Genomic DNA, 11,214 nt, shown 5'->3' on the forward strand with positions numbered 1-11,214 from the left:
TTGTCCGTGCTGTATAAGAAATCAAATCAGCCCTGTTACAATCATAAATGAAAAGGACTGTAAGGCAAAATATGAGCCGAACTCCAGTCTTCAGTGTCACATGATTCTTCAGAAATCACATGCTGATTTAGTGCTCAAGAAACATTTATTGTTGTTGTTATTGAAAACAGTTGTGCTTCTTAATGCATGATTACTGCTTAAGGAAAAATAATTCTGAGATGGCACAAAGTCATTAAGAATTAAATATTTTCCATGACTGATATACTGAACAACACATCAATTACAGTCTTTCAGCTGTCGTTTCACAATATACCATATTATAAAGCCCATGTTATTGACTGATATTCTATGAAACAACAGCACGTTTTCTTCTGAAACTTTACATGCTTTTGTTTATCCATAAATAATCCAGCACTATTCACAAGTGTCCAAACAAAAAATCATGACTTTAATCCATTTTCTTCAGTTCATGTATTCTCCCCTGTCTAAATATTAAAAGGAACTTTTCTATGTTCAATATTAGAAATAAAAAAAACAGCCGTCATGTCAAAGAACTAGTCAGAATACTAAGTCAACAAACGTGTGAAGAAGTCTATTCCGCAATTCATTTTAATAGTTGCACACGAGACTGGTATTATTCTTAAACTTCAAATGAAATTAAAACGTCAAACATAATAATCAAGGCTACACTCTTAAAAATAAAGTTTCCAAAAGTTTTTTTTTTTCAGTTATGCCATAGTATAACAATTTTTGGTTCCCCAAAGAACCATTCAGTGAAAAGTTCTTAAAATAACCACTTATTTTCTTAGTGTGAAATGCAATTTCATCTCAAGAACCTTTTCCCACTATAAAGAACGTTTTATCCAATGAAAAGTTTCCATGGATGTTTAAAGGTTCCTCGTATGGAACCATAGATCCCAATAAAGAACGTTTATTTTTTAAGTGTATATTTTACGCAGCATTTGATAGCCTATTGGATTCATTCAACAGAAAATCAACCTCTCAAAGGGGTTTAAATGCAAATCCTCATTCATACCTTTAATGAACTCACGTTTTCCTAATGGTCCTTCCCTGTGGTTTCCAGTACAGTACGCTGCAGCTCCAGTGACTCACACAGAGAATGAGAGAGGAGCACTGACTGTCTCATCACCGTCACAAACACTGTCTCTTCTTTCAGCTTCATCTTTTTATTCACTCACCCTAACCAGGTCAGGTGAGATTTTCATGTATTTACTTCTCACTGGCTCTCTCTCATGCATGCATGCGTGTGTGTGTGTGTGTGGATGCTCTCTTTACTGTCTCTGAAGCAGGAACATTTGAGTTACATAATGTCTGTGCTTCTGCCCACTCACAGCCCAATAGCAGAGATATGATGTCCTGAAAGTGTCATGTCACGAGAGGCATTTATTCAGCTTTCATCATGCTGTGTGTGTGCATATGGATTTCACAGACAGCATCTAGAGTGTCTAATGTGTGTGAGTGGGTTCCCCAGCTGCTATGCGTCCAGGGTAAAATCCCATGAGCTTTAATATATGCACCTGCTTCAGCTTTGTCACACATACTGAGGTTCTCATGGTAACGGTGAGGATGATGTCATCAACAGAGTGTTGAGGACTTCTCATTAAAACAACGGTATAGACATTCTGGATATGGAATTATCAGTTGGTCAATACCAGGCAAAAGAAGAGAATGTAAATAATGAAGCTTATGCTTTTTAGAGAAAGCGATATTTAACTACCATTAAACAGTTTGTGGCCTGTAAGATTTTTTTAAAGGAGACTTTTATGCTCACGAAGACTGCATTTATTTGATTAAAAATACAGTAAAAACAGTAATAATTTTTTTTTTTTTTTTCAATATAATTTAAAATGTAATTTATTCCTGTGATGTCAAAGCTGAATTTTCAGCATTATTACTCCGGTCTTCAGTGTCACATGATCCTTCAGAAATCATTCTAATAGTCGGATTTTGTCCTCAAGAAACATTTCTAAATATGATCAATATTAAAGTTTCAGTATGAATAGAAAGCTAAATATTTGTTATGTAAATGATCAAAAGAGACAGAAAAGATTAAATGCATCCTTGCTGAATAGCAGTACAAACTTTTGAACACAATTGAATGTGATGAACATTCACTAATAACAGAAGGATAAAGTATGACAGTTTTGAGCAGAGTGAGCAACTCGTTTATTTTACAATATACTTTGTGAGCGTTTGACTATATGGTAACATTCCTTTCGGATACAGTCATATGCAAGAGACAAAAAAAAAGAAAAACATTAAGTGATTAAAACTTGTTTTGTAACATTGTTCACAGATCTGACATCATATTGTGTGGAGACAACTGTCATGTCGAACAGTCAAACCATTGTGTAAAAGCTGAAACTAATTATTTTGAACTTGTGACTCTTGAATATAATACGGTTTCATGTTTATTTGTTTATTAAAGCATATCTTAAGTGCACTTTATTGGATTGCATTTAACTCCACATCGTCAGTCAGACCTCCCAAAGAATGAAGTACCCAAAGTTACATATTGTAATATTAGAAAACATTACTCAATTGTGCAAAATTGACTTACCAGCATTGAATAAATAAGAAGACAGAAAATTACCTCTGGTTGCTATAGTAAAATGGCAAGGCATACAAGTCAGAGCAAAGTCTTTGACCACAATTCATTGGATTTTTTTTTTACACAATTCACTGGTAATAAAATCAAGAGCGTTGTATGCAGCAGGACAAAAAAACTAATGAAGATGCACACGGCTCCACAAATGCCAACATAGACCAGTTTCTATGACACAGATAAAAAACAACAGAGAAAAAGTATCAGTATGTATAAAATTACTAAAATGTAAATTGACCTTTTTTTGCAATTTGTTAAAAGTAAATAAATTTGTTAAAAGTCACTTTAAACCCTTTAAAATGAATTTGTTATTCAAGAAAGTGAAAGTAGGCTAGATGAGATTGTTAGTGATTGGGCACTGGCGGTTACCTTGGGAACCATGCTTAGACAGGATTGGCTGCATTAGAGCTGGAGGAGGCGGAGTTAGTCGTGGTTTTAGCAGACAGGCCCACAGACAAGCCAACGATCAGTGCGACCACACCAAGCACGGACAAAACAATAAGAGCAAGAATCATGTATTTCTGTACGAGACAAAAAGAAAGTATTATAATAATGAATGAAAACAACATTACTGGTGTGCATCTTGAGACAAAACAATAGCAGTGATATATGCTTTCAGTTAAAACAGCTCAAACATGCATTTTAGTCTGGGACTAGGCTTAAATTTTTTCTGTGAAACCGGAGGATAATGTGGCTTCTTAAGGCTGGAATACACTACATGGGTTTTGCCACGATTTAATGTCTGGAGGAGTCGCCGCTAGTTGCCGGAAGTCAGAGCCAGCCTGCAGATTTTGGGCAGTGGGAGTTGACAGATTTCGCATACAATCATGTAGTGTATGATGGACAAAGCCTCTTTTAGCATTAAGACTGTTTGTTTGATATTTTAAGCTGATTTTCAAACACATTATTGTTTGCGTTTGTCGTGTCTCCTAGTAACAAGGCACATGTTTCTGTCGAGTTTGTTGTGTTTGGAACAACTTGAAGGTTATGATCCTCAGATGTTTAGTGTATGATGCCAAATTTTTTCTGTAACCATTTACAAAGTTGGCAAATGTGTGATGTCTAGTGTTTTAAAATGTTCAAGTTGTGCTGTGTAGAGCATTCCAGCCTTTAATCGCAGAGCTAATCAGTTTCTCTATGGAGAACTGTGTGGTTTTCTTCTCTTACCCTGCGGGCCTGTGTCTGGTACCTGACAGCTTTCTTGGTCTCCACTTTAGCATGGTCGACGTATTCTACTGCATTGTTGACATTCTTTTCAATGTTGTCAATCATCTCACCCTGTACAACATAAATGAGTGTATCAATGAATGAATGCACTACAAGTGCTAATAACAAGTAAACCAATATGCTAACTAATAAGAAAACTGTTTATGGTCTTTCCGCTTTTGGTTTTGCTGCTCCAAATGATTGGAATGTGCTACAAAAGTCATTGAAATTAGAGACATATATTAAAAAAACTAATAGGGAGTGTTTTTTTTATCACAGCCTGTAAATGTTTTAATTGAATGTATATGTGTGTGCATGGCAATGTATGTTTGCATGTATTCCAGGAGATTTTAACTCTCCTGCCAGGCTGTTGTTGAAAATAAGAACTGGTTAAATAAGCCTGGTTAAATAAAGGTTAACTAAATAAGTGAACAAACAACAATAAAGATGAGCGATTACTGTATACTGTACCTGGGTCTCAACAAGCATGGCCATGTCTACAAACATGTCATGTAGCTCTTTAATGCTGGATTCCAGCCGCAAGATGTCTTTATGTCTAGACTCGATCTCGTTGAGGGCCTGTCGAGTTATCTTAGAGTCGGAGATGATCTGAAATCGAAGGATATCTTTTAACAGCCTCAAGGGACTTAAAAACAGTGACAACACTGCATGAACATTAAAGGGACAGATCACCCAATTGTGTCATCATTTACTCACCCTCATGTTAAAAACATATTATCAACACTAAACTTTTGAATGGAAGTGTAATTGCTTAGAAAAAAAGAATGTAGTTAAAAATGTCTCAGTTAGTAATCCATGTTAGAAATATGGGTTTAAAACTACATGATTAATGTAGTTAATGATGACAGAATTAGTATTTTTGGGTGAGCTGTCCCTCTGTCCTGGAGGGCCACTGTCTTGCAGAGTTTAGCTCCAACTTGCCTCAACACACCTGCCTGGAAGTTTAAAGCAAGACCTTGAGTATTCAGGTGTGTTTAATTGAGATTAGAGCTAAACTTTGCAGGACAGTGACCCTCCAGGAGCAGGATTGGACATCCCTGCTTTAAACAGACCATTACACAGAATGCAGAGAAACAGCCAGCAGAGAGTGCTAATTCTGCATAATTGTTGAAAAGATTATTCTCTCATGTCATATCACAAAAACAGTAAGATGAGAGGCCAAAGGAAATTGGCTCTGGATGAGAGCTGCAGTATTTGAACATTGCTTCCTTTAGCCTATAGCATATAATATAAGCATTTTCGGAAGCAAACTCACATCAGAGGTGAAAATGGAAGGGTTTCCAGTCTCCAGCATCTCTTCCAATTCCTCATTAGTTGTAATTCTTCCAGCTACAATATTGAGAGAGTGTAATAGATCAGAAAAAAACAGCACTCTTCTCACGAACTGGACGATCCTGTTTAGGCCATTATATGTTTGATAAATGGCTGCCTGTGTGTGAATTTGTCATTTCTCAATGGATAAATAGCTGCGATGTGTGTGTGGTCATGCTAAGCCTGCGTTGGGGACTAGCTATATTGATTCAGCTGGGAAAACGAGAAGGAACTTTACAATGGTTGAAACCATCAATGCAAAGGCCACTGGAAAAATACACACTCATTAAAAAAATTAGCAGTGGACCAGTGCATGTATTCATACTTATATAAATATCTCACAACATACTAATTGGACCTCAAATACTGACTTCAAATAGCACAAAACAAATACATAAAGCGTTGAAATAAAGTCCTCTAGCAAAACAAAACCTTTCTCATGTATTTAATTTTTTCAAATGCAAAGTTGAGGTAACTGGGTCTTCATGTGAATACAACAGTCACATGACTTGTGACTCACTACACTATCACATGACATTCTGCTCCTGGCCCACTGTGCAGAGGTACAGCAGGATCTCTGGAGGCCTGTTGCCCAGGTAACACTCGCCTTACAGTCTCTGGTGACAAACCGCTCCGTTTCACGTGTCGTAAAGCAAAGAAAGTACCTCATTAATACACGCACACATACTGTTTCTTGCGCGCGCTCACACGCACACACTAGGCAAAAAAATTTGCCCTTACTGGACCAAATTCTATTACCGGTACTATTTTGCCTAAATAATATACAAATAAATTAATCATTTTAAAATGCTACAAGTGTATTTAAGCACCACAACATTATGTGCAGTATGAAACATTGATATTCATTATAAGGTTGGCTAAAGACTACATTTTATATATAATTTTCACGTTAATAATAAATGATTAAATGAATAACTATTAAATAATAGCTATTCATTCATAGTTTATATTATATATATATATATATATATATAATATCAACCAACACTGATACGTTTTTAAAATCTCTATTACCGGCCTAATATGGTTCATCACTAGCAAACACCGTTTAAAGACAATGACACACCCAGGTGACGTCAAAGTGCTAGTGGTGACTGGTGACAAAAGCTGACTGTGACCAAAAAACAAACACTACAGCTGACAGTCAGCTAGCACATGCATTCTGCGCCTGCGTGTAAGGGAATAACAGTCTATATCAGCAGCTTTCAATATATTATATTTTATATATCTATATACATCGTTCAAAAGGTGAAACCGAAACTAGGACTGCAGATATGCAAACCGTAAACAAAGCAGCGCCTATGCTTTCTCAGAGGGAATAAGTGGGCCTTTTTTATCAATATACAGTGTGTGCATGAAAATATATACTTATGGTCATCATTTTAAGTGGAAACCTGTCAACTGTCAATAATCTACAGGTATCGTGTGTTTGCGGATGTATGAAGGTCCACATGTGTGACTCACTGATCTCCAGCTGTCTCTGAATCCTGCTTTTGCTCTTCTCTCTGAAGGACACTTGGGTTTCATTATATTGTGTCATCGCCTCCACAAACTTACGTGACAAGTTAGTGTACTAAAAAAAAAAAAAACAATAAGAGCAATACATCAGTTTGGGATGAAAATATGCCTACTACAGGATTGGTAGGATTTTAAAGGAGAGAGACATTTCTCACTTGTGTTTTCTGAATGCGTGCATCCACTGCATTTTCCTGCTCATCTGGAGGTAGATTCTTTTGCATTGCTGAAGAGAAAAATAGATCAAAACTTATTTATTTCCTTTTTCAAGTGCATTGGTGATCTCTGCTTTACTATCATCAACAGACAGAAGCCGCTCGACATCAAACTCACATTTGAGGCTGGTCCGGACAAAGTTGGCATGTTTCTTGATTTCCACTGTGAGTTGTTCCAGCTCTTCTTTTGTTTCTGATAGAAAAGTCATATTTTGGGATAAGATAAATTAATAAATGTATTCAACAAGGATGCATTAAGTTGATCAAAAGTGACAGTAAAGAGATTTATAATGTTACAAAAGATTCTATTTAAAATAAATGCAATTCTTGTACTTTCTGTTTTACTGTATGTTGATACATACAGTAAATAACTGTTTTACTATATTACTGTTTTAATATATGTTGATCAAATAAATGCAAAGGCTCCTTCTTGATATTTCATGGCCTGACGTTCACTTGATATACAACTCACAGATAATAGACTATTAAATAAACCACTGGCTATCAAAGTTAGTGTTTTTATTTTTTTAACAACCCGTTTTGGAAAAAATTATGCCCCTGTCTAGCACTAGTTACATTATGTGACATGTTGGAAAAACACTGTGGTGAGTTATATATGAGAAGAATATAAAATGCAGGCAGGTATACAGATGAAGAGTGACTGTAGATGGCTATGCTCGCTCTTAAGTAGGTGAAATATCACAATCCTCAAACAGATCATTCAATTTTACTATCAACTTTATACATTTCCGCGATATAACACGTGTGTGTGTGTGGAAGAAAAACAGAGCACAGAGTTCGTTGCAGAAACACTCACACGCTTGCAATGTCTTTATCTCAATCTCACATTCCTGCCTGCATGTCCTATACATGCCCTGCAAGTAACAGCCAAAACTAACCTCAACACACTGACTTAAAATTAAGAATGGATGGGGGAAACCATGATTCCTTGCATGCCCAAACTTGACTCCCTATAGTACATTTTAAATGGTCTCTTTTCCCCATTTTTATTATTATTTTCTATACATTTGGTCATTGTGAGCAGACGCCATTCACCCCCATGAACACTGCCAAGACATTACAAAAAAAATTACCTATAAATATGTGTGCGCATGCTAGAAATGTTTTTCCTGGCTGCTCCAGAGGTGTACTTGTATAGAGTAATGTGATGTGATAGGCCTATTTCCAGCAGAGGAAGCCCATGGTATTTTCCTGTTATAAGGCTATGTGCCGCTGGGACAAAGGGTTATAAAATAGTTTATTTGTTCATGACCGAACCCTGAGCATCAGTTGTTGTTGTTTTTGTTTGTGTGTGTGCGCGTGTGTGCATGGATTTGAATGACGGAAAAAATTAAAGTGGGTTCAGACAAAGACAACAGCAGTGTGACGCAAAGTCATCGTCATTTATTGGGTAATACAACAAAGAGGCTGAAACTCAAATTAGATCAGTGTAAACTAGCCTCAGTGTCATATTAACCCATTTTAGCCCACTTTTTTAAATAAAGGTTAAACATTGCTTAACTAGGTTAAAAAAAAGATAAAACCAGAGTTAAATATAGTGCAAAAGCCTTTCACGGCGCTTTTCCACTGCATGGTATAGTTCGGTACGGCTTGGTAGGGGCCATTCACACATTTTGTGGTTAAAACAGTAGCTACGTTTACATGGACAAGGGAAAGTGAAAGAAACGGAGTGCAGTGGAATGGAAAAATGTGTTGTGTGTGTACGGCCCCTTACTGCTCTCACTGGAGCAAACTGGGGTTAAGTGCCTTGCTCAAAGGCTCAATAGTGACAGTTCATAAATCACCCAAAAACTAGTTCTTACTTGTTTCATTTGCTCAAATTTCAGTCTTTGAGTAAGGGTGACTTACTTTCATCAGGGTTGGGGGCTGAAAGGATCACACTATGTTTGTTCTTCACCTCATTCACTAAGGAGGAGATCTTATCGATGACACCTCTGACCTCCTCCACCTGAAATAAAGCAAAACATAGTTCAACACAAACCTTAAGGTTTCATTAATGATTTAGTGTGCACTTCAGTGGGCTTCTAGACGTGAACTGCTGGGTATGCAATGCATGTTGCAACATATTTGTAATTCAATTTATTTTCTATAAACGTAATACTGTCTATTATGAGTGTGTGATACCTAATATCAGTGGTACAATTTAAGGTGGAAATTTATTTTGACAGTCCATTTTCTACTAACTATAATTAGAGTATCAATAGTAGACTGTTAAGTTAGGGTCAGTAGAATAAGTTGTCATGTACTTGCAAAGTTACTATAGTCAGTAGAATGTCTGTTGAGGGACCATCAAAATAAAGAGTTTACTGTAGCAGATATTAAGTCTACTAATACTGTAATGACTGGTATTTGACATGTAGTAGCAAGTTACTTATTGTTAGTAGAAGGTATAAAGTAGACTATCGAAATAAATTGCTACACGATTTAAAACTATTTCTAATGGTTTTAAAATGAATTAGTTAATTTATGCATTTAAACAGTGTAGATTTCAGTGGTGTTACTACAAAACTAAAACTATTAAAAACAGTTTTTGATAAATGAAATAAAAGGTAACACTTTACAACACTTAACTAACATGAACTAACAATGAACAAAACATTGTTAGGGTAGGCTATTTATTCATCTTTGTTACTGTTAGTTAATAAAAAATACTGTCGTTCATTGTTTGCTCATGTTCACAGTGCATTAATTAATGATAACAAATACAACTTTTGACTGTAATAATGTATTAGTATGTTGAAATGAACATTAATTTAATAAAGTATGGTTAATTCATAATTCATGTTAACTAAAGTAGTAACTAATGCTACTGAAATAAAGCTTTAATAAAATACAAATATTGCATGAATAAGTTAATTTAAAATATTATGAAATGAACAATACTAAAATAACACATTTGAAATATCTGGCATTTATTGTTGATGAACAATAACATAAAACAATTATCGGATGATAATAATCGATTCATTCGGCCCGAATTGTAATGCAGTTTACTGTCCTTAACAAATATGCAGTGTACAGATGAGGAGAACCTATCATAAAGATGAATATCTGTACCTTTCTGAAAAAGTTCCGCATGAAGTCATCTCTCTCCATGGACACAATGACACCCCCATCTTCACTGGCACTTTGCCTGCCCTAAAACAAAGCACAAATACACAGATGAGCACGGCGGAGGAGGAAGACCAATACACTGACACAAACTTGAGAAGAAAACATAAACAATGGAGAAAGTTGCCCCCCAAATGTGTAGTTTTATGTGGTAACGTTACTTGTTACTAAAAACACATTGATCTCCATATATTATTGACTCTGTTAACAATTAGTTAGTCTAACTGGTTAATTATCAATCCACTTACCGCATTTAAATCAGCCAGTCTGTCCCTCATAACAATGTCGTTGATCCGTCGTTTATCCTCTGTTGATTGTAACGTTACACATCCGTCGCGGTCCGCGCGCGTTAAAGTCCATTGCAAGTCCTAACTAGATCACGACAAACTAAAGTGTATCGGATAAAGTACATGAATTAACCTTTGGAGTTAGTAACTTGTCAATAAACGCTTATAAATAAGACTTTAACGTTCAAAGTTAATCCAGTAATGAAGTGGTGCGTGTTTGTTTGGTTGCCATCCTTTTAACTCATGCTCTCTGTTCTTCTTCTCTGCGCGTTTAGATGAGATTATGGGCGCAGCTACACGAAACACGGTGGTAGTAACCATAGAAACATCAATGCGTTGTCATGTTTATTTTATTACTTATTTATTTCTTTACTATTTGCTGTGTTTGAATTAAATGCATATTACGATTCTCATTGTCATTCTTCAGGTGTAAGTTTTTAGTCCTGACGAAGTAGCTCATGTATGACGCTGTCACGTGGGGTCTGTTATTTTCCTCAGCACTCGGCAAAAAGACCTAATCAAAACCATTTTCGTTCCCTAATTAATTTAGTCTTTATAGGGTCAATTAACCTGTCAACGCTCATTCTTCTTAGATATTCATTCAATAAATTACTTTGAATGTGTCGATGTCTGCATTAAGATAAAAATTGTAAGATAAATAAGATTTCTATGCGACTCGATGGAGGATTGGGTTTGCCGTGCCTCCTCCATGCGCCGCCTGCAGTTAAGTTACTCATAGTAAACCGTTAGAAGTGAAATTTGAACATTCATTCACATGCTTTCAGAAATTGTATATTTAATTCCAATTAAAGCCAGAATTTTCTCAAATCATTTGCACTGTACCCCGTGGTCTGAATTATTTTTTAATTTAAGTTAAAAA

General features: G+C 35.9%; 1 protein-coding gene across 2 annotated transcripts; it reads right to left on the reverse strand.

Moving 5' to 3' along the window:
- Positions 1-2,052: 2,052 nt before the first annotated feature.
- Positions 2,053-11,061, reverse strand: stx2b (syntaxin 2b). Of its 2 annotated transcripts, XM_079637993.1 has the most exons (11): positions 10,296-11,061; positions 9,994-10,074; positions 8,785-8,884; positions 7,034-7,108; positions 6,859-6,926; positions 6,650-6,758; positions 5,109-5,182; positions 4,304-4,441; positions 3,794-3,904; positions 2,996-3,147; positions 2,053-2,794 (listed from the first exon to the last, which is right to left on the reverse strand). In XM_079637993.1, the coding sequence occupies exons 1-10, from the start codon at positions 10,323-10,325 to the stop codon at positions 3,010-3,012; spliced, it is 924 nt and encodes a 307-aa protein (XP_079494119.1). In that variant the 5' UTR covers positions 10,326-11,061; the 3' UTR covers positions 2,053-2,794; positions 2,996-3,009. The 2 variants fall into 2 exon arrangements, with proteins under 2 accessions (XP_079494119.1, XP_079494118.1); XM_079637992.1 differs by lacking the exon at positions 2,996-3,147 and having other exon boundaries at positions 2,159-2,794; positions 10,296-10,787.
- Between the last annotated feature and the right edge of the window lie 153 nt (positions 11,062-11,214).

Source organism: Phoxinus phoxinus (genome assembly GCF_949152265.1).
Source record: "Phoxinus phoxinus genome assembly, chromosome: 15".
Taxonomy (NCBI): Eukaryota; Metazoa; Chordata; class Actinopteri; order Cypriniformes; family Leuciscidae; genus Phoxinus; species Phoxinus phoxinus.

Coding starts and splice junctions, on each gene's coding strand:
- stx2b (XM_079637992.1), bottom strand. CDS start 10,325: ATGAGGGACAGACTGGCTGATTTAAATGCG. Junction 6,927..7,033: donor TGTCCGGACCAGCCTCAAAT/GTGAGTTTGATG, acceptor TTTTCTCTTCAG/CAATGCAAAAGAATCTACCT. Junction 2,795..3,793: donor ACCAGACACAGGCCCGCAGG/GTAAGAGAAGAA, acceptor TCTGTGTCATAG/AAACTGGTCTATGTTGGCAT.